Source organism: Seriola dumerili, unplaced genomic scaffold (assembly GCF_002260705.1).
Source record: "Seriola dumerili isolate Sdu_G_001 unplaced genomic scaffold, Sdu_1.0 BDQW01000149.1, whole genome shotgun sequence".
In the NCBI taxonomy this organism is placed as follows: Eukaryota; Metazoa; Chordata; class Actinopteri; order Carangiformes; family Carangidae; genus Seriola; species Seriola dumerili.
Window position 1 is genome coordinate 5,368,977 of NW_019174404.1, and position 23,198 is coordinate 5,392,174.

General features: G+C 41.5%; 2 protein-coding genes across 5 annotated transcripts in view; both read left to right on the forward strand.

The window, feature by feature from the left end:
* The first annotated feature begins 1,198 nt into the window (after positions 1-1,198).
* On the forward strand, positions 1,199-9,938 carry LOC111225714 (stAR-related lipid transfer protein 9-like). The gene is made up of 11 exons (XM_022750736.1): positions 1,199-1,315; positions 2,174-2,377; positions 2,486-2,669; positions 3,347-3,493; positions 3,688-3,787; positions 4,015-4,181; positions 4,349-4,413; positions 4,638-4,840; positions 5,963-6,042; positions 6,464-6,622; positions 7,592-9,938. Exons 1-11 carry the CDS (start codon positions 1,242-1,244, stop codon positions 7,706-7,708), a joined length of 1,500 nt encoding a protein of 499 aa, XP_022606457.1. The 5' UTR covers positions 1,199-1,241; the 3' UTR covers positions 7,709-9,938.
* Positions 9,939-11,148: 1,210 nt separating this feature from the next.
* LOC111225431 (spectrin beta chain, erythrocytic-like) overlaps positions 11,149-23,198 on the forward strand; it is a 53,670-nt gene continuing 41,620 nt past the window's right edge. The window contains exons 1-3 of one of the 4 annotated variants that reach the window (XM_022750292.1): positions 11,149-11,521; positions 16,085-16,143; positions 17,750-18,019. In XM_022750292.1, coding sequence (XP_022606013.1) covers positions 17,872-18,019 — 148 coding nt within the window. In that variant the 5' untranslated portion in view covers positions 11,149-11,521; positions 16,085-16,143; positions 17,750-17,871. Of the gene's footprint in view, positions 11,522-16,084; positions 16,144-17,749; positions 18,020-20,257; positions 20,844-23,198 lie in introns of those variants that run through there. The other 3 variants (XM_022750291.1, XM_022750293.1, XM_022750295.1) reach the window with 3 other exon arrangements.

A 23,198-nucleotide genomic window follows, 5' to 3' on the forward strand; every position in this document is an offset into this window, starting at 1 on the left:
AATGTCAGAGACGTGTAAGATCTGCTTCTTCTAGAGGCTCAAAACAAAGCACGTCTGAGGCACTGTGTCATAAAAGTGTTGCAATATCTGAAACCACCCACAGACTGTCAAGAAACGGCTACCAAGAAAATCACAGCTCGTCTGTAAGAAATGAACCATCTCCTTGCTCAAAGAAACAGGCTACATACAAAGATCGTGCATCTTCTCCCATTCTAACTGTGGGAGCCAGGTTAAGTTTGAAGCAGAGAGGAAAACAACCAATAATATGTCCTTCGAAATCTATGGATGGAAAAAGAAACCATGCTTCTGTGGAAGACAGCCCTTCTGTGCCTTGTAGCAAACAGTCGGTGTTCACATCTGTCTCAGACAATGATAAGATGTTCACGCCAGAGTGTGATGTTTCCTCTTGTCAATCAGAATCTGTGTCACTTGAGAAGGTGAGTGAGATCAGCTGTTCAAGCCCTAAAGGATCAGATAAATGCTCTACAAGCCTTAGTTCATCACTGGATAGATACACTGACACCGACAGGAGAAATGTCACATATAAAGACAAGGACCACCACCATCCCAGTTCAAAATGGCAGATGACCTCTCCACAATTGAGGACTTGTGCCTCTACAAAAGGTTTAACTTTACACAGCCACAGCTCTCCTATATTAAGACAGACTGATGTGAACAAACACCAGGCTAAAGTCGAACAAGGAAAACCATCAGGCTACGCAAGACCTGCGGCTGATTCTGTGGACTGTTGCATTGATTCCTACAACCCATCACCAGTCAGCGACAGGACTGTTCAACTTCAAGAGGATGACATGGTGTCACTGGCGCCCAGTGAATGCAACACAGATGTCCTTGTGAACATCAAGCCTGTCACCAGCATGTCCCCATGTCAAGACCACCAGATAGTCCCAGAAGACCTGCCCATGCACAACAAGTTCACCAACTGGTCGGGCATCAACCACCAGCAATCCAAACAGTCTAACAAACTGGCCACGGTGCTTAGCAACGACCACGACAAGAGCAGAAACTGTGCCGAATGGGGTGAGGTAGAAAGTTACGGCTCAAATGTGGAGTCTGTGGCACAGAGCGACAGAAGGGTGAGAGAGATAGAGAGGCTGCGACAGGAGAGAGAGCAGGTGATGGCGTCGGTCAACCTCAACATGAACCCAACACCTCTGACCGTGGAGCTGACGGAGGCCAAGCTGCATTATGGGCTGGGAGAGACGGATACGCTGTTGAAGATGCTGTCCCCGAGGTCCAGAGAAGAGCTGGAGCCACCGACCTCTTCTCCTACCAAACAGCAGCTTTATGATCGGTAAGGATACACACAACCCAACTACCCTTTATTTTGATGTAATAAAATGGCCCTAAACTAATTAGGACGGGGGGTACTTAGATACGGCTGCCAGTGTGATGCTTAGGTTTTGGTACGATTACTAAAGCAATGCATGTTTTCCAATTACTTAGTCTGAGGAATATAAACATTTGTCTATACAAGCCCCTTTTTTCACTTCTGCAATATATGCCCCACTTCCCAATGCATAATATTTAATGATGTCATAAAGAGGCTATAATCTGCATTTTATTGTGCAATAACTGTGTCAAATGACATTGTGAAAACAATGTGAAAGAAGTACACAGAGATGTGTCACCTGAAGCTCTCCTCAGCTTTCAGCTCATTCTTTAGCTGTCCAGCCCACAACTTCACTGTCAAAGTTTCTTAATTTCTTATTATTAGGAAATAACTGATCAAAGAATAAGTAAACAAGACTAAAATCTGGCCAAGTATTTAATACCATCTCTCAATACCTGACAGTTTTTCATATTACAGACTTATTTCAGACACCAGGAAGATTAGCAACCACATAAGCAGAAGCTAATTGGGAACCCATGAACAAGAACAATAAACAAACACATTGGGGTTGGTAGTGAAAATGTATTAAGGTTTGATAAACAGCCATACAAAATCAGCTAAAGTTAATATACCTACAAGGTACACAGATATCTTGTAATGTTTTTATAGACTTGGAAAACTCAAGAAAGGTTCAGTGCAATTACATTTTTTCCGTCTTTGAGCCAATTCACTCTTCTGATTTGTGACCTAAATTTATTGTAAAATTGACTAAAAGCCCCTTCTTTGACCTCGCTGGTTTTATTGTATTTTCTGTCTCAGACACCGTAGGAGTATTGAAGGTTTGAGGCAGGAGAGGGAGGAGCGGCTCCAGACTTGCAGGAGAGCTCGTAGTCTGAGTCCCAGCAAACATCCTCGCCGCTTTCCTCAAGAGCCTGCTTCATCCTCCAAGGTGTCTGCCGCTATGCCCAGTCGCCGTAAAGAGTACCTGCAACAGCTCCGCCAAGAGGTGATAGAAAGTACCAGGTGAGATACTGGTTTTTAAATTTGATACATAAATGTTTTTAAATTTAGTGTAGAAAATGTACATGAAAACATTTTTGCTGAGTTTTTGCTGAATTATCTGTGTGACAGAGTACCAAATCCTCCACGAGGAGAAGGCCAGTATCCGTCTGACATTGAGCAGATGTTGCGTGACTACGGCCGAGCCCGGGAAGAAGCCAGGACGGAGATTGCGAAGGCACGAGAACGTCTGCGAGAGAGGACTGAGCAGGAGAAGAGGAGGCTTCAGCAGCAGGCCCTGTCTCAGGAAGTGAAGGTCAGTTTGTGTGTCACTGCGGTATCATAATTATTTCATCCAAGTGTCCAAACACTTTAGTTCAGACTAAAGTTTTAGGTCAGACCAGCGTCAGAAAGAACACTTTGCTTGTGTTAGTGTTGCAACTAACGGCTATTTTTTTTTTTTTTTTTTTTTTCTTTCAATGAATCAATTGTTGGTTTTGTGTAAAGTCAGAAAATAGTGAAAAGGCCTATTACAGGTTCCCACAGACCAAGGTAACTTTTTGAAATTGATTGTGTTTTGAAATGTTGGTTGGACAAAACAAAGATATTTGATTTAGAATCACATAAAAGAGAGAAAAATGACAAATTCTCACATTTGACGAGTTTGAACCAGAAAATTTTCTTTGATAAAGGACTTAAATGATGACTTATTTATCAAAATTATTGACGATTGAATTTCTGTACATCAAGTAATTGATAAATTGCCAAATTGTTTAAGCGTTAGTTAGGTCTAATAAGTTGTTAATCACAGTTTGTTTTTTTCCTCTATTCTGATTATATAGGATTTCAACTAATTTGCCAGTTAACTGGGTCAAGATAAACCATAACAGCTCTGTTGTCATGGGCTTATTGATGTTAACATTAAAGAAGAATGGTTACTAAAATGTAGTATTGCAAATCATTTCATTGGGTGTCTCCATCTGTGTCGGGCAGGATGACCTGAGGCATCGGACCAGAATCAGTAACAGCACCTTGTGCACCGGATCTAGCCTGAGTCTTTCCTCTGGACCCACATCAGGGTACAACAGTGGCAACACTGTCCAACTACAGCACAGTGACAGACCAGTAATGACCGGACAGGTTGGCACACTAATGTTACATGTTATTGTACATTTGAAATACTGGAGATATAAGAACTTGTAGAAAATCAAAGGAATGTAAAAGGAATGTTTTGGATGATTTACTGTAAATATCTCACCTCTCTGTATTTTTTTCCTTTTTTGTTTGAATGAGCAACACAGGCCAGTTGCATCAATGTTACTGTTTTTGTTCAGACTACAGGGTTTCAGGATGAAGGGCTGAAGGTCAGGACACGTCCTCCTATATGTGGTGCTCAAAGTGTGAAGTCACAGAGAGTTTGGCTTTCTGCCCAGGGTAAGGACTGGACAGCGATTCACAAAACCCAAATAGATCTGTGCAAAACAACCATCCAAACTGTGCTCAAATTTTCTAAAATATAGTGTATTATTCCAGATATACCAGATTTTTAAAATGGTGGTAATTTAAGTAATTTTGCCCAGATCTGTCACTGGTTTGTCACTTAATCCCTTTCTACGTTCCCTGTATCTAACGTCCCTTCTAACATCCACGTGTCTTACTAGATGTCTGCCTTGAGCCCTCTGTCATGGTGTTTGAGCCCCTGGTGACCTCATCTCCATCACCCCCCACATGTGTTCGTCAACGCACTGCCTCCTTTGGCTCCTCCTCTTCCATATCCACGACCTATCAGGATATCACATCCACCCTCCTTGGGCGAGCTCTAGCTGAGGTAATGTTCAGAGTTAACCCCCCAAAAAAACCTTTTGAGATATCCAACACAAGCCATGGCATTAAAGATTACCATTATCTAGTGTTTATCTTAACGATTCTCCTTGTTTGTAATCTTCGCTTTCAGACATTTTTATCTGGTTTAATAGTACATTGTTTTCTCCACAGGTACGATTAGCTTCCGCTGGAGATTTGACTAACCTAGTGATGGGCAAGGCCACGGCAGGCTGGAGGTGAATTCAGTTATTTCATCCAAAACATATTACCTATTTTCATTTTAATCCCCAACTTCTACTGGCTCAGTATTCCTCCATCAATACTCTATATTGAGATCTGTCTATTCAGTACTTGCTCTCAGTCAACTTAATTAATATGAGAATATGCTACTGCAAAGGCTTCACTTCACAAAATCATGATTATCATTCAGTTTACTAATATATTAAGTTTGTTCATGTAGGTACCAAGGAGAAGAACGAGGGGTCCAGGCTTATTATAAGCCTTCCTCCAGCCCGTCTGTCCATGGGTTCCTGGGGTCCGGGGAGCTGGACAGACCCCTGGACAGCCTGTGGAACATGATCTGCCAGCTGTCCAAGAGCCACATGTACAATCAGTCAGTTCGTTCTGTCTGGACACGACCACTAGATGACAGCACTCAGCTGGGTGAGTTAACATCTCTGCTTAGTGTATATCTTTACCTGGTTTTCATAAATTATCATAGTGATTACCTGTGGTGGAATGTAACGTAAAGTATAAAGTTTGATTTTTATGCCACATTATACGTCCAGAACTTACTTAAAACTCTTAAGCAACCATTTCATTTTTATCTGTAGAATAATGAAAATTACAACTATAAAAATAAATGCTACTTACAAGTTAATTCATCAATAGTAATAATAATATTAATTTATAATATCATATATAAAAGTTTAACACTTACAAGGTTAATTTTTCAGCAATGAGTATTTGTACTTTTGATACTCTTAAGTACATTTTGTTGATTATATAAGTATACTTTTACTTAGGCCATATTTAGATATTTACATTGTCATATTAGATGTTTTCCCAAAGTGAAGGATCTGAATCCCTCCATCATCACTGTTTGCTACAATGTGAGACGATACGTGTTGAAAACGTTGCCAGCAAACTCTCTGAAATCCCAGATGATAGTTGCACTCAGATGACAGTATACATGAGACATGAAATCATGTACTCACCAGTGAAGTCATTCATGAGACACTGATGAGTCCTGGTTATTTGCGAAAGGAGCTGATGTAATAGAAGAGTTTACTTTGCAAAAAATATTTATGTTTTTGCAGAAACACAAAGACAAAAAAAGTATTTATATTTTTGTCTTTGCTGCAAGACTGTTACATTTTTGCAACGTATTAATGGACCCTGCAAATGTATTCACTTCAAAATTATGCACGTGCAGCCATAACTATCTATAGTGCAGTACAATACAGAGCCTCATTCATCACTGACAAGTTAATTCTATTGCATGACCAACTCCATTTTCACACCTGCAGTATGTTGCGTTTATTACCTTTGCAACATCATCAGACCTCTGCTTCTTCACTTACTCTGCTCTGTTCAAGTCTTTCAGACTTTTACAAAGTTAGGTTTGTGTATTTGTTTGTTTATTATAGTCGTTCATCATATCATGTTATAAATGCATGAAATTTTGCCTTTCGTGCTGACCGTGGAAGGTTGCTCTCCAACCTTAGTAAGCAGTAAAGTTGTGTTCACCAGTCTGACGTATTCTCTCTCTGTATTTCTGTTTAGTCTACATACTAACAGATCCGTCCACCTGCCACCTCAGCCAGCCGCGGGACTTCTGCTGCATCAGCACTGAGTCCAGACAGGTAAGCACAGCTGTAAAATCACCCAGCCGGTCCTGATGATTACTGCTAGTCGCCCTCATGTCCGGTGAGCATTTGCTGCAAAGCTAAACACAAACTCATGCCGTAGTTTGAAGGAGAAAATTCAGTTTGCTGTCATTAGCGTGCCATGAAGCCAGGATTGGACAGTGCTGTCTTTTGAAATTCAGTGCACAGTGCGACATTAAGTTTTTCATCTGCAAAATGCAGAACATACTATTTAGCCACTAATGCTCACAGAAACAACACCAGGCATACATAATACTGCCCCAGAGGGAGTGGGTGTGGAAGACACAGTGTCGGCTGTTGGTTATCAGTTGGATGTCAGTGTACAGTTGCCTCTCGGCTGATCAAAAGGCTGTGCTGCCTGTTTTATTGATGGTTTTCTTCTCGCTCTCTGCCTCAGGGTGGCCTGTGCGTGCTGGCAATGCAGTCAGTGTTTGAGGAGTCACTGCCTCGTCCCAGCGTTGATGCTGTCCGAGGGGAAATGATGCCCAGTTGTTGGGTCCTTCAGCCAATTAGACGCAGTGGAAAAGAAGTCACCAGGGTCATCTACCTGCTGCAGGTGAGATATAGTTTCTATAAACTAATTGGCTGCCTGATAGATGTGTTGTGCTCACTAGCAGCACCACCGCATTTTAACTGCCAGCAAAAGCACAGATGTTTTGATCAGCAAAAGCCCCCTCTGACAGCTAAAGGGTGTGTGTGTGTGTGTGTGTGTGTGTGTGTGTGTGTGTGTGTGTGTGTGTGTGTGTGTGTGTGTGTGTGTGTGTGTGTGTGTGTGTGTGAATTTTTCAGTCTCAAAACACGTATGTGAAATGCTTTTGGTGCAGGACCAAGGGCTGTGAAGGATTTAAACCCAGCCAGCATCACTTAGTAGTTTAATTATAAGTCCATGATTTCTTGCATTGTAATCAGATCAAATGTTAATTTAAAATAAATTGTAAAATTGGAGTGGCCAGCTAGCAGAGTGTGGGCAGCCGTCTGACACAGATTTTGCTATGGTTCTCTACAGCAAGAGAAAATTTATGGGTCACCATTGGCAGGCTGCTTGATCTTAGTGAAGTGGACTTGTATGTAATGTAATGTAGATTTCACTGTCCGTATTTGATTCCAGAGTTGACGTTTATTGTTGGAACAGCTGAACCCCAGCAACATTAGTGTCTGCTAAGGCAGAACCTAATGGAGAGCCAATAAAATAAACCAAAAAATGAGCAAATAAACAGCAGCACAGCTGTAACTGGGGTTTTGGTGATTTGACGTGTTTTCATTTATTTAAAACTGGACAAAATTTTATTATAACCTGTATTTTAATGGTGTTTCGATAACTATATTCTCAACATGACACATTTGTCAAAACGGTTAAAAGCTGAAATCGCTGTCTCACTGTACAAACTCACAAGTGAGATTTATTTACTTCAACCTTTGATCCGGATTCATCCATATGAATTATGGTTGGCAGGTGATGCTCAATCTGAATGATGTTTGTCTTTGCTGTATTATTCTGTTACTTAGTATTTCTCATCTCCTTAAGGTGGATCTAGGAACTCCATCTTTTCCTCCCCGACTTTTGAACACCGTTGCCAGACGACAGGCAGCCGCCATCGCCGATCTTGACGTTTTCCTCGCTTCGTACATGAAGACTCGTTAGCAGTGAGCACTTAGACTGAAATCTCTCCAGCATGGAGTTAGCCTGTCTTTTTGAATTTGCACCTGAAATGTATGTACTTGACTTTTTCTATTTCAAGAGCACTGTTATATATTCATTCCCAGTTAAAAAGTCAAAGCAGCTTCTTTTGTATGGAGGTATTTTTTTTATAAGATATTGAAACTGTATTTTTATATTTGTACATGTACATGGATGCTTTTAACAATCACAATCCTTTTTTACCAAAGATTGACTAGAAGTCTAAGGATTGCATTTAGGTTTCGACAGATTCATCAATTTCTTCATGTGATTCATCTGATGAAGTAGCTTGATAATTCTGTTATAATCTGATAAACACCAGCCATTTAATTTCCCTAAAGCCTGTTAGCAATATGGTGTCTGTTGATTCCTACCACATTGTAACGTGGACAGTCAACTTTGTTTAAGTTGAGGTCAACACCGTAGCTAGAGAGAACATTTAAGATGAAGTTTAAGAGTTAGTCAACGGATAAATTTTTTTAAATGAAAGAAAGTAGCGGCTGAATTGACGGGTTAATCCACTTCCAAACATGTGAAGGAAATATTTGCAAATATCGTTCATCCTTGATTTGTTACTGTACATGCATATACTTATTTCCCCAGACACTGCATATCTTAACCACTCAATGACCTTAATTCTGCAGACACTGAACTTGAAATGTCTTTCAACAGTTTTTCAGCAAAAAGGGGAAAGGTAAATATATGGAAAGGACTGTACAAAAATTATTAGGGAAGACGGGGTCAGAAAAGTTGGAGGGTATAGTCATTTTAATCTTGGCTGAATGTAGAGTAGTCTTGTCTTACTTTTTGGGGAGAGCAATGAGGGTCTTTGATTTTTCTCATTCTAGATTAATATTTTATTTTAGCTTTCTATTATCAGCCATAGTCCTAAAGATGTGCAGTTTTGTCTTTATCAGTGTTTCATTTATTTATATGCATTTGGTGGTGCACGTTAGAAGTTAAATTAAGGTATGATGGTTTAAATTCAGGTATATGATTAAAAAAGTAGTCTCAGTTTTAAACAGTTATATTATTTTGACACGTTGCAGGGAGGTTGTTGCAGTGTTTTTTAAGTCCAGAGGAGACTTCAAAGAAAACAACAGTAACCTTGGTGAGTGCCTTGCTTTTTGAGAAAGTGAAACATAAGTTTCAGCCCACCTCACTACCCCTTAAATTTTTGTACAGTCCCTGAATTGGATAGTACGATGGTTTATTGAAGGAATTCAAAGAATTATTTATTTAGTGTTAGGTTGTTTTTATCTGTGTTTATCTGTATGAGCACTGCAAGTTTAACGTCTTCGGAGCTCTTTCTCTCTCTGCAGAAAATCTAATCTAAAGACAAAGCAGTAGCAAAACAGTGAGAGGATGAGGTGGAAAGTCGCAGACCTTTTGGATTTAATAAGCCAAAAGGCAAAAAAGGCCGATCCGCTTTCAACACAAGGTCACTGGTTCAAGCCATCTGGCCTGCTGAAGTGTCCTTGAGCAAGTTACTGAAGTCACCAACCAGCTCCAGGCATTATGCTCTGTAGCTGACCCAGACATCTGACCTCCCTTTTTTTCATTTGTACTTTATGGTACCCCAAATCTGCATAAACTGAGTTTTAAAGGCTTTTGTTCTCACCTTTTTCTGAAGTCTGTTGTATTTATTTTGATCCTCCTGCCCTCTGTTTGAAATGCTGATGAATGTTTTTTTTAGTTGTCTTTTATGAGCAAAGCGCGATGCTGTGTTTACAGCAGCTTGCACAAAACCCTTTATGCATTTATTAATGTTACATATTAAAAAGGTGATTTTTGTTTTCATTTGTACAGTGTTGAAACTATGCAGAAACTGATCAAAGGCTGGACTGCTCTCAGTCAAAGCTGGGTCAGCTGTGTCCAGATATGAAGCCATATTTACAGTAGCTGAATGTTCAGGACTGGTTGAGCTCTGCAGCTGCGGCGCTCAGTTTGACACTAAAGACGTTCCCGAGGGAACCAAAGAGAAAGAGACAAAAATACTGGAGAAACAGAGTGAAGGAACGCAAAGACAGCTTTTGTACTGATTTCTTTTGTATGGGTATCTATATATTTTTAAGTGCTTGTTCATTGTGTAAAAAGAATTGTTATTTATGTTTTGACAGTGTGTTGTAAATGTGTTTTATTATAAACACTCTGCTTGTACTTTATTATAAACACTCTGCTAATAAGATGTTACTTGTTTGGCCATTCTTTTAATACAATACATATTTTTTAAGTGAATTGTTGTCTTCCCATTTTTTGGACTTGTTTATTGCCTGTTTATGTGATGGTCTGTTACAAGATTTATGATATATGATCAGAATCTTTAATCTTTTGCAAAAGCCAGTGTTGTATTACAGCTCTTGGTATTGAAACCTTAATGGATCAAAATGTGTCAAAAACTGTCAAGTACCAGAAGCTGGCATTGAATACTATAGTTTACTTGCTCTTTGATGGGCAGTTTGTGATTTCGATAATAATTTTGTAATTTCACACAGTTTTATTCAAACAAACTTCTTGTACAGTTCTTGCACTGCATGTGTTTATACTATAATTAGCATTTAAGAAGTTTGGCTTTTTTTTTGTTTAATTTAAAAAACAGTTTTGTAGGATAATATCTTAATACTCCTCAAAGTTTGTTTTTTTTTACCTTGTTTTAGTGCTAAACATCAGTTACTGTATATAATGTCCAATGATGCCCAGCCTGGGTCTAAGTGGTCAACCCACATTTTGGTTCAGTTGGTTAAGACCTACAGAATGTAACACCATTATGTTACTTTTCATAAGTTTTAAATTCAAGCTGAAATTAAATTGAACAGTTTGCGTTTAAGTAAAATATATGAAATGCAGTGATGTCATTTCATTCGTTTCTAATCCAAGTTATGTTTGACAGAAGAATTTCTCCTGTTATTTTAATACCAGTGATGTGAGCTGCTCTGCTTTGTTCAAAGTTACTTGTCAACAACACCTCCTCCTGTGAGCAGCTTTAAGTAGCTGCTGTTGCACCAGCAGATAATGAATGACAATATAATGAAACACATGTAATAATAATATTAAATATGTCTTCATAGGAGAATTGTTGACAAATAAATAACACTTAAAATGTCCTTGTATCTCCTTACACCCACGTTACAGTGTGTTATAACTTGTAAAATCAATGTTTATGCTTATAAAAGCTAAATAGGTTATATGGTTAAAGCCCTAGTGTGCACTCACACTGTATGTCACATTATCTGACAGGTGTTTTCACTCGGGCAAAAAGTGATGGACATACTTTCTAATGAGCGGACTTCTCTACATGTCCAGACCTCTCCTCTCCGCCCTGCATGTAAGTGACACACAGCGGCAGCGGTGGAGGTGACATTTCTCAGAGGGTCTCGGTGGGTGGGTGGTGGTTGTGTGTGCGATTAGAGCCCGACTGGGGTGGAGCAGAGTTGGGGTGGGGGGTTGTACAGGAGATCAGAAGTGCCTCTGCCATTTAGAGTCACCAGCTCTTGTCAGGAATGTCCGTCCCCCGCGCGCACAGATCATGTACTGGATGCGCCCACTTTATTTTTAACCCGGCAGGGTGGGTCAGTCGCTGGCTTTCGGGAATGACCGTGGAGCGCGCGGCGCCTTCAGCCCCTTTCCCTCGTCCCCCGTGCCCCCCTCGCGCTGTGGAGACCCTCGTCCGCTCTGACCAGGACAGCGCTGCTTCAATGGGATTATAATTGGTTCACTGGCAGGGAGAAGACTCAACATAAACAGATTCGGACAGGACAGGACAACATCCAGAAGCAAGTAAGTGTAAATTGAAGGCAGAGCTAATGCGCCATTGTTAAATGAAATTATTGATCTTTGGCCAAATAGTTGCTGTCAATGGTCACTGAATGGTGCTCATTCCATTAAGACTACTATTGTTTGCCGTTGTTTGTAGTTGAGTTACAAGTTTCCTGTATACCACCTGTTGGACCAGGCTGCCATGTTAAATAATGACGTCGATTCAAAAGTGGTAGACTGAGTGTTTAAATTAATGGGCTCTGTTGTCAAAATTAACCTGTGTTTGTTTTAATTAATCGACACCTTGTTAAATTCCCGAGCTATCAGTTTGTTATCTTTGACTGTGAGAAGGCCGCAGGGAGGCGCGTAGGTGAAATTGCGCACAATGACGCCACTGCGCTTGTTTGCGCGTGGAAAAAGTGCGCTTTACAAAAGTGGCTTCTATGTTAAACAGGTGGAGGAAGTTTTCAGATTCTAAACTTAAAGTGGTAAAAGTTCAATATAAAAATACTCTACTGCAACTAAAAGACCTGCTTTGAGAATGTCACTTTAGTAAATGTATTTTTTATTATTATGTAGGCCTATTTACAATCAAAGGTAAAAATACATACATACACATATATAAAATTTAAAAAAAAGAAAATGCCCCTTGGGATATTATATAGGCTATTACATTGTTGATTTATTATGACTGGTGCCTTAGTGTACAAGTAACATGTCATTGTTGTGTCTGGTGAAGGTGAAGGTGGAGCTGCTTTTAATCATTACTTAAAAGCATTACTTACATAACATACTTTTAGACTGTTTAACATACATAAAATATATCATAATTTATTATCGGATCATGTTGTTTTGTTTGTAAAAAATCTTAATCTGTAATGTAGCTAGAAAGTAAAGCTATCAAATAAATGTGGAGTAAATATGTATTTATATGTCAGAGGGGAATATTTTTATTTTCCTATGAAATGCAGTAGAGTGAAGAAGCTTACATAGTAGAATGAAGTGGAAATACTTGAGTAAAGTACCTCAAATGTACTTAGTTACATGTTTTCTCTCTTTATCTCTCTCTCTCTACGTTGCATGTTGCACCCTTGATTGAAAACAGTGTGTTGACTTTTGAAAAATGAAACGTCCCCTGCTCAACACAGACGTTCACCTTTATTCCCCTTAAAAGGACAAGTGTGAGTGTGTCGCTGTGTCTGGACGAGCAGGAACTTTTGTGTAAACACACTCCACGAATAGTTTACTATCAGTTCTCTTACTAGATCAGGCCTCAGTATTGTCGCAGTCAAAACAAAACTGACCACAACAAAGGAAGTTTGTTTTTCACAGCTTGTTTAAAAAATGGATGCACAGTATGGATTATGCTAAACAGAGTGTTTTTACACTGAAAATTCACCATGTGTTTCCTTGTAGCTTGTTAAAATTCATAAGTAATAGTTTAGTGTTGATTTTTCCAGTTTGAGGAGAAAGTTAAAGCTGGAGACTTTGTGGAGAGTAACCAGCCCCTTCTCCTCTTCCTCCTCCTCTTCCTCCTCCTCCTCCTCCTCCTCCTCCTCCTCCTCCTCCTCTCCTTCCATATTGATCTCTTATGTTTATGTCTCAGATTTACTTTCTGCTGTACCACAGGCCTTTCTCTCCTCAGTCCAGTTGCTGCTGTTTTGCTGCTACAGTCTCACACACACTGTAGATGACACATCTTGACCACACCCTTCTCTTATTTCATCCTCTCCATCTGACTCCATGCTACTCAGAATAATGTGCTCACTGCGAGCCAACTAATGTGTTGTGCTGCTGCTCAGAGTGCACTCCAGGCACCAGCATGGAGTTTGCTTCCAGCTGGGAGCATGGTTGCCAGGGGTATTATTCACCTCAGGCGCTGATTTGATGTTTACATTGTACATATTTGTTTATAATGTTGTTTTGCATTCGCAACAAAGGGGGGGTGCAGTCAATTAAAATCAAGCAGGAAAGGTCATAATCAAAGTTTTTTCACACTTCGTAAACAAGGCATCGTGCTGTCGGCTTTAGAGAGTTTCGACTCAGCAAATGTGTTAAAAATCTCATTCACACCTTTTAACCATTCTTCCAAAGGCAATCATGTGCAGATGTGCACCCACACAAATCAAAACTCATGTGGCATCATTGTAATTTCCAGCAAAAAGAAATATGAAATGTTTTTTTTTCCCAAGAAGGTCAAGCAATGCTTGGATATCTTGAGAAATCCCAGCTGACATTTTTTATCATCCATCTTGACATTTTACTACTTTTGAGAAATTATCCAGAATGTCTTACTCATCAGCTCACAATGTGCAGCTATGAAAATGTTGTGTTCACTGGACCGTGTGCTGAGGACTTTATCTACAGCAGGTGATTGGAAGAAATACAAGTGGTGCCAAAGCATTGTATCATTAGCCTTATCAGTAGAGCCAACAGCAGCTCAAGAATATGTTATCTGTATCGACCTAATATCAAATTATGCCCTGTACATTGCAATGGTGGCACTAATAATATGACTTATAATGCAATTACATCATTTAGCATTGCCACACTCAGACTCCTCTAAACTTGTGTCGATCAATCAAGTCGTCAAACGCCAAACAATTCACCTGCAAACGTTTTCATCACAGTTTCATTGTTTTAAGTCATTTATGGAGGAAAAATGCAAAACATTTGCTGCTTTTTTTCTGTTTTATATCATTGCCATGAAATTTTGTACAGATTCTTGATCCCCAGAGGATGACTCTTAATGTCTCTGGTGATCCTCTGACTTTTCCTCTAGCGCCACCATCAGGTCAAAATTCAGATTTGTCCAATACTTTGGTTCATGTACAGATACTTGAAAAAACCTCAGTATTCCCATCAGCCTCAGCTGCAGTTTGTGCCTAGTGCTAATTACTGAATAGCATTGCAAAAGATATTGTAATTGTGACCATGTTAGCATGTTGACATTAGCATTTAGCAGCCTCACAGAGCTGCTAACATGACAGTAGACGCTTCCATTATTTGACAGTCGAAAGATTAAATGATTAGTAGAGTAACCATGGAAATAATTGAAACATTAGTTACTAATGAAAGCAGCTGTTAGCTGCTGCTATAATGGAAACTTTAGATTTCAATAATGATTTAGAGGTCTGCATCTCTACCAAGTGTTCAGTATAATGAGTTTAGCCAAATTATAATATTCTGACACGCCTCACAGCTACATTCATATTTATTTTACACTGTAGAGACTTAGCGCAGACAGTGACAGCGACCCACTGTGTGTGATCAGGTATGTAAGAGTTCTGCCTCTCGCTCAAGGACACTACAAGACGATACTTGGCTATTGACAGACACACAGTTGCTGTGGCAGGCAGTGAACTCATGACCTTTCTGTCACAGGACTGTCTATAAGCAGGAGGCCATCTTGTCTTTATACAGCTCTAAATGGAGCCTACTACAGTATCACTGAGTGTGTGTCTCAGCTCAAACACTTAATTTGCTGCGGTTTGTGTTTGCCAGCTAAGTCGAGCAGTCAGTCCTCAGACACAATTACAGTCTTATTGGTTTTGTATACAGCTGACAGCTCGTGGATATGGGAGTATGTGTAAAGAGGTTTTGTGCAGTATGAGCGTGCGGTGCAGTAGTACTGTCCAGGTTGTGTGTGAGGTGATAAGGGGATCCCCAGCGGTGGGTGGAGCGTCCCCGTGCTGATATCAGCCGTCTGCAGAGGACTGATACTGAGCAGGAGGAGGAGGGACACCTGTAGGATGCCATCATTGTGCATTACTGAGGGCCTCTTCCCTGAATGCACCGGACAAACATACTGCATAGCCACCATGTGACTTCATGTCATAAGTTTAGGAGTGGTGGAAATTAACTTATTTATTCAAGTACTTTACTGTACAGCCCAGCAGTAATTGAAATTACCCCCACTTTTAACAGCTGCAACATTCAAATGATCTGTACATTATTGCGTCATCAATTGTAATAATAATACAATATAATCCATTTTTCTGAAATTGACCGTTCTGCATAATGACTACTTCTACTTTTATGGCTTTAAATATACAGTCACTGAGCATTTGATTAGGAACACAATATTAACACTGGGTCAGGCCTCCTCCTGCTCTGAAAACATATATTCCACAAGATGTTAGAAAACATTACTTTGAGATTCTGCATCACATAAGTTCTGCAGATTTGTCAGCTGCACATTCATGCTGCCAATCTCTTGGTCTACCACATCCCAAAGGTGCTCTGTTGGATTCAGACCTGGTGACCGGGGAGGCCACTGAGGTTCACCGAACTCGTCGTCAGACTTTTGCTTTGTGACATGGTGCATTATCATGCTGGTGGTAGCCGTTAGCAGATGGTAAATTGTGGCCATAAAGGGATTCATACGGTCAGCAACAATACCCAGATAGGCTGTGGCATTCAAACCATGATTGATTGATATTTAGGGCCCAAAGCGTCGCAAGAAAACATTCCCCACACCATTACGCCACCAACAGCAGCCTGGACTGTTAAAACAAGGCAGGTTGGGTCTATGGATTCACGCTGCTGATGCCAAATTCTGACCCTACCATCTGCGTGTCTCAGCAGAAATCCAGATTCATCAGACCGGGCTACATTTTCCAGTCTTCATCTGCCCAGCTTTGGTGAGTCTGTGCCCTCTGCAGCCTCAGATTTCTGTTCTGTTCTTTTTTGGCCGTCTGCTGCTGTGTCTCATCAACCTCAAGGTCCAACATGTCACGCTGCTGTTGTGAAGCTTTTCCGCTATTTTCATATTTTATTTTATTAGGTTCGTTTCATGAAATCTCAGTGATGTATTCAGATTCGTTATTTAAGTAAATGACTTAAGTAAGTAAATTAACCTCAATAAATTAACAATGTCACAGGGAAAAATGTTTCCATTGCAAAAAAGTCCTGCATTGAAAAAATCTACTTAAGCCAAAGTACAAAAGTATTATGAGTAAAATGTAAAATGTTTCTCACTACACAGGCCTCTGACTGTGTTATATTAATATGATACTACTGGATTGTTATTGTTGGTGAATTAACACATAAACAGTGTTTTAATGCTGTAGCTGCTTACAGTGGCCCTAATACTAAGTATTTTATGTACTGTTGTGTTATCTAATTTACTTTATAACAATACAACTTATTGTATATACTCATTATAGGTTTTTAAAATCTGAATCTGCACAGTAACTACTGACTTCAGCCAAATAAGTGTAGTGGATAAAGAAAAATATGATTCTTCCCACTGAAGTGTAGAGGATTAAACATACAAACTATCATTTAAAATGCCCAGATAATGTAAATACTTCAGAATTGTGCTTAATAGATTACTTGAGTAATGTACAAACACACACACACACACACACACACACACACACACACACACACACACACACACACACACACACACACACTCACAGTTCAAACTACGTGAGCTGCATCATTCAAAAGAAGGCGGTTTCGTCATGTTCTGCAGTGCAGAGGGGTTGCCCCCCCCCTGTGTGACATGATAAGAGAGCTATGCTGCACCCAGATAGAGCTATCAGAGCAGTTACCCTTCAACCCGCCATTCCATGCAAAGAATACACGGACGCACTGCAGGGTGACAGTTGAGCAAAGTGACACACACAAAATGGAGATTGTGAGGGGCACAGGAGCTCGTGGGGCCAGTGTGACGGCTGTGATAGGTGAGATTCCTGTTTAAAAATATACCTGTGCCACATCTGAGATCACATAGCTTTGCCCAAATTGCCAAGATTAAATTCTGGTGCCAGGTATAGATGGAGCTTCCCCTCACTGGGATTCATGAAATGAAACTTAACACCTGAAAATAAAACTAAACCGCAGTCAGGTGCTCCCTCCAAAGAAAAGTGGTCTTTCCGATCAGCATCATTTTCTTGTTTTGTCCCTGTACCATGGCTGCAGCTGATGACTATTCTCATTATTGATTAATCAGCTGATTATCTCCTGGATTAATCGATTATTCTATAAAGGCTCAGAAAGCAGCGCATACACCATTGTGCACAGTGATAATCAAACATCCAAGTGACATAACAATAAAACAAATTTTTGAGTGGGAGGGGTCTTTAAACCACTTTATTCTCTGCTGTTTCATTCTGATTTCTGTATAACTTTTATGATTAAAGTTGTCTCAGTTACAGTCTTATACGTGCTGACCCCCAGTTAATCATCATAATCAATCATAATGACACCTCTACTGTATGTCCTTCCCCTGTGTTTCAGACTACCTGCAATATCCCAGGTCCATCCTGCCTTCCTCTCCTCCACTCATCTCCATCCTCACCCAGAGCACCTGAGGACGCCAGCCGCCGTCCCCCCACCTGCTTGCCACACTGGCTACCGCCATGACTTCCACCACAGACTTTGACAATGTGGAGATCACGCAGCAGTACAGCCACATCAACACCCGCTTTGACCTCTGTGATGAGGAATTAGACAATGACAACAGCTCTGCCAGGCTGTTTGAGCGCTCACGCATCAAGGCCCTCGCAGGTGAGTGACTGCATAGTAAACAGGCTACGTCCCGTCCTCGCTGAGGCATTTGTGTGGCGGATTTTTGAGATGACAGTGTCTTTTTAAGAGCGTGGGAAGGGCAGAAAGGATGAGCTATAATGGGTGTCTGTTTAGCTTTGCCAGGGTTGAATGAGCTTGAATGAAACATTGACCTTCACACAAATTTAGTCAAAAAGAATTACAAAACCACACTCCAGGCAGTCCATGATTTTACTTCAAAACACCCAGCTAGAGCTCTGTAGGTGTTGTTGTTGTGTGTGTGTGTGTGTGTGTGTGTATGTTTCTCATGGTGTAACACGCTCCCAGCAGCTGAGCCCCGACACCGCTCCGCACCCTCTGCAAGTAGCTGGGATCACTTGCGCATTCCCAGAATGTCTCCCGACTGACCAATCTGGACAGCTGCCCTGCCCGTCTGCCTGCCATAGCACAGATCTCTGGCATTTCTGGCTAAGCTGGTAAGCTGTGACCCACCTGTGGGCCGGCTGCTCGGGGGTTTTAAAATAGCAGCGTTTCTGCGGTGGGAGGAAGCATAACAGTTGAGGGTCACACGATGTTCATGTCTGTAAAGCTGCAGACACAAGAGAGGTCAGCCACAAGGTGGTAAAACGCGAACTCTTGCTCTGTGGAGAAAGATCTTCTGGGTAGACCTGGGTGTCATTTATCTTTTCGTTTCTAGTGCAGATACAATGCCTGAATTTTGATGCTAACACCAAAATGGCAGAACCTCTACAAACCCCCTTTTTTTTTTTAAATGAACATAATGAGTTCTCAAATGTCAAATTTAAAGTTTAAATTTGACACATTATCACAGAATCAAGTTTTTATGGCCAACACGTAAGCAAGGATGTTGTTTACATTAGCTGATCGGGATCAGCTGCTCCATTCATGCTTTACAATTATTGGCTCAGTCATCAGTTGTTTGGCTACCAGCCGACTAGCACCCTCCAATCATTGTCTTGCAGGTGTACAACGGCCCTTTATAACTGCTGCAGCTCTTCCACCAGTAACTTTGAAGTATTGTTAACTTTACTGAGATCTAATTTCCATGCCTGTGTTTGCTTCTCCTTCAAAGAGCAAAGTCTCTTCCCATCAGATCTAACTGTACCATCATTTGTTATAAATCCCTTGATGCAAGCATCTCTGATTTAAATAGAGAGACAATGAAAGAATGCAATTACATCGAATGGCTGTTTCTGAAAAAAAAAATAGGTCATAAACAGTATCACTAAACCAGTGGGGATATAATGACTCACAATCAAGAAATGTGTGATCTGAACATCAGTGCCAGCTTCCATTGTTTCAGACACTTCGGTTGGTCCCAAATAGTATTGTGGCTCAATATCCAGCCCTGCATCTGCGAGGCCAAACTGTTTAAATCATGTCCAGACAGTTTATCGGACAGTGCTCTCACCACTTTTCTTGCCTTGTCTCTTTCTGTCTCTTTAAGTGATGTAGACTTCTGTGTGGGTGTTGGTGATATTGTGTTAGAGTGCTGCTGCACTGATGTTTCTGTAATGTAATCAGTGTTTCCTGTCAGAGAGAGAGAGAGAGAGAGAGAGAGGGAGAAGGAGAGTGGGAGAAGGAGGGAGGAAAGTGAGGAGAGAGGCAGGAGATGAGAGAAGCTCTGAATGACACCCACTGCTGATTTACAGCTTGTGAACTCAGAAATATGTGCCCAGCATGTCCTCAAAGAGTCCTCATACAGAACGTATTGATTATCCAGTAATTTACACTGCTCCTCATACAAGACTAAAAAGAAAAAGACACATACCTTTGAGATAGGTAGTTTTATGTTGGCACAGGAAATCACAACAGTGCCAGTCATGTGCTTCAAATTCAGTGATGTCACGACTGTGTGGGAGGGCTGGGTAGAGGGAGGGAGTCGTGGGAGCACGTGGACGTATTGAAACATATTGTATGCATGGATGATGCTAGAGAAACCACTCTGAACTGAACCGAAGGCTGCCTGAGCCCTTGTGCCGCCTGAGAGTGGAGGCACAGCATCATTACGGCAGCAGTGAGGAGAGAGTGAGAAAGAAAGAGGAATAAGAAGGAGGGAGGGAGGGAAGGAAGGAGGGAGGGAGAGAGGAGGAGTGAGCGCGAGAGGGATCTGGAAAGGAGGACAGAGAGCCAAAGAGACAGAGAAGAGGAGAGACGCGGAGAGCCAAGGTCCTCTGCCAGCTCCAGGCTGCGTGTTGTTGTTGTTTGGGGGTCAAGATGAGCAGCCCGTGCCTGCTGCGCTCTGCCCCTATAAGCCAACCCCGGCTCCGAGAGGTCAAGATCAGCCTGAAGGCCAGCAGCAGGGAGACCACAGCCATCCGGAGCAGCAGCGGAGGGACCAAGGAGGCTGCCAGCCGGCCCTATGCCCCGGCAGAGAAAGAGGCCCCTGTGCGGGTTGGCATGAGCAGCAGCAGCAGCAGCCGGAGCAGGAGCACCCCGCCGGTCCACCGGGCCCAGAGGCCCGAAAGCAGGAAGACGGCGAGGGGGAGCATCAGCAGGCAGCAGCAGCAGCCGGAGCACCACCCGGAGAGGAACGGCACCCTCCTGCATGTCCCGCTCGCCGTGGCACCCGCCGTGGGACTCTCCCCCTTCTCCTCATCCTCATCCTCGTCCTCCTCTTGCACCCCGAGACGTCAGCGGCCCTCTCACCCTCACCCTCCGCCTCCACCCGCCCCCTTCCACTCCTCCTCCTCCTCCTCTTCCTCCTCGGCCAAGAGTATGAAGCGAGCACGCTGGCTGAGTTACAGCACCTCCAACATCTGTTTCAACTCCATCCTGGATGGACGCTTCAGGCAGCTGCAAGGTACAGGGACCTGATGGCAGAACCGTGTGTGTGTGTGTCTGTGTGTGTGTGTTTGAGAGTTTGTCCACCCTCTCCTCGCCTCACAGATGAGAAAGACAACACTTTTCCAATCATGCCCCTCCCTTCCCCAACTTGTGTCTGTGTTTAGGCCAGGACGGGATTGCGGGGAGGTTGGGCTGCGATGTGAGTAAGTGTGAGGTTAGTCATCCTGTTGTGAGAGGTGGAAAAAGGCAGCAGCAAAAAAAAAAATGTCAAAGCGGTGGGCCTTTTATTGAATGTATCGAGTAGTAATTTATTTATTTTCAGGAAGATGTAGCTCTGCCCTAATTGTTCACTGACTTGGTGTTGAATAATTCATAGGCAAACTCCTAAAAAAGGTTGTGATGTTTTTCCCTCCAAAGCTATTTGTGGCTAGGTAGTGTTATGCACTCGCAGGTATTTCTTTAAGATAGCAAAGCTTGTCACCTCTTCTCCATATGGCCCTTACCCTTCACAAACTGTTCTGAAGAACAAAGTGTGTTTTGTGTCTAACTCTTTTTTTCCCTGAATGATTGTGAAAAAAAAAAAAAAAAAAAGAAACGTAATGCATTTCTCTGACTGTTTAACTTCTCCCTGCCTGTGATATTAAGGTTTTAAGAGTGAGGTTTGCCGTCACTGTGGATTTTTGTTAGCTTGCACTATGCTATCCAACTCCCTGATGACCGGAGTGCATTAGTGAGAGGAAGAAAATGGAGGAGATGATGCAGGAACAGAGAGGGAAACATGCTTCTTTTTTTTCTTTTTCTTTTTTTTTTTTTCTGCCCTTGCTAGATTTCAAGTATCGACTGCTTCTGCAGAGACAACTGATACGTGAAGCAGCAAACTTTTTGAAAGGGGGGGGGGGGGGGGGGGGGGTGTTCAGAGCCAAGTGTATTGATCCAACCAATTGCATTTCATGAAATTGTATTTACTTTTTATTTACTCGCTATTAGGGAGGTCTGGTCAAGACTGCAGAGGGAATGAAGTTGGACAGAACAACAATAATAAAAAAAAAAAAAGAAGTAGTAATAGAAACAGAAGTAATAGCTGGAGAACGAGAGGGAAAACAATATGTGTTTTGCATTTATTGATTTCAAGCATTCATGCATTTTCTTATGTCTTTGTTGAAGTTGACACGCTCATTGGTTTTGAGTATTACTGCTGCTCTGATTGCAGAAAAAGTCTTTTTTTTCTCCTAGTTGTTTTTTGTGACATATTGACCTTTAACCTTTTGGCTTTCTTCAGTCATGTCTGCACACCTTCCTCCTTTCTTAATTGTCTCCTGTTCACTCTTTGAAAAATACAACCTTGCCATGAGTTTGATCCTCAAATTATTGTGAATATATGCTATTCAAGAGTTTGTTTTTGCATCTTCTCTTAATCATCATTAGATAAAACACTGGCCTGTTTCTCTCTCACACTCAAATGTGCATTAATCTTATGCTCAGCAGCTGCAGAATGTGAGTCCATCTATCAAAGGCTCAGACATTTCATCTTAGACCGAAATCAATCATAAACAAAGCCAACAGAGCAGGTGTTTCATTTACTCCTGGACGAGCCTGTAAACAAAGACATGGTATCAGTGCCGGACAGGTAGCGCCGGCAGTGCCATGACTCAGGCATGTTAGCTGGGTGCTCTGGGACCACTGGGCCGCATCCAGTAAGAGCTGACTGTGGGAAAAGACAGATCAGGCTGTATACAGGGAAAATCCATCAGCATGAATAAGTCATGGGGCTTTCACTAAAGTCAAAGAGTAAGTAAGTAAAAGCATGTGAAAACAGAGGAATGTTTAGCAAGGCTTGTACTGACATGCAGGAAGAAGAGGGAGCCGGGAAGTTTGGGAAGAGGGAAGCAGCAGGAAAGTGACAGGAAGCTGCTATGGTCCAGTCAGTGTGGAAGGACTGTGATGAAAAGTGAGAACTATAAGGAACTTATGGCTCATGTATGATATTTAATTCATGTAAAAATGACAGTATGACAATGACAGCTTCTGTTGCAGCACTACTAAGAACAACCAAACATTGAACATGCAGTAAAGTTGTGGTCAGCCCATTGTGTTGCAGCTATTGCCGCTACTTTCAAGTTTATGAACTGTAGCTAAATATGCAAGTCTCATTTGTCTTTTCCAAAAGCTAAGCCACTGTTCAGCTACAGCTCTGCCATGACAGCCGGGAAATCCTGCAATAAGTCAATAAAACGGTAGCTTTTTTGGAAAAATGACTATGTAACTCCTGACGTTCAAATTCAGATGAATGAAACGCTGAATTCATAAGCATGAAAATGCAGCCTTGCTTAGTGGCTAAAGTTAGCAAACTTCACATGGAAATTGCTGTGAA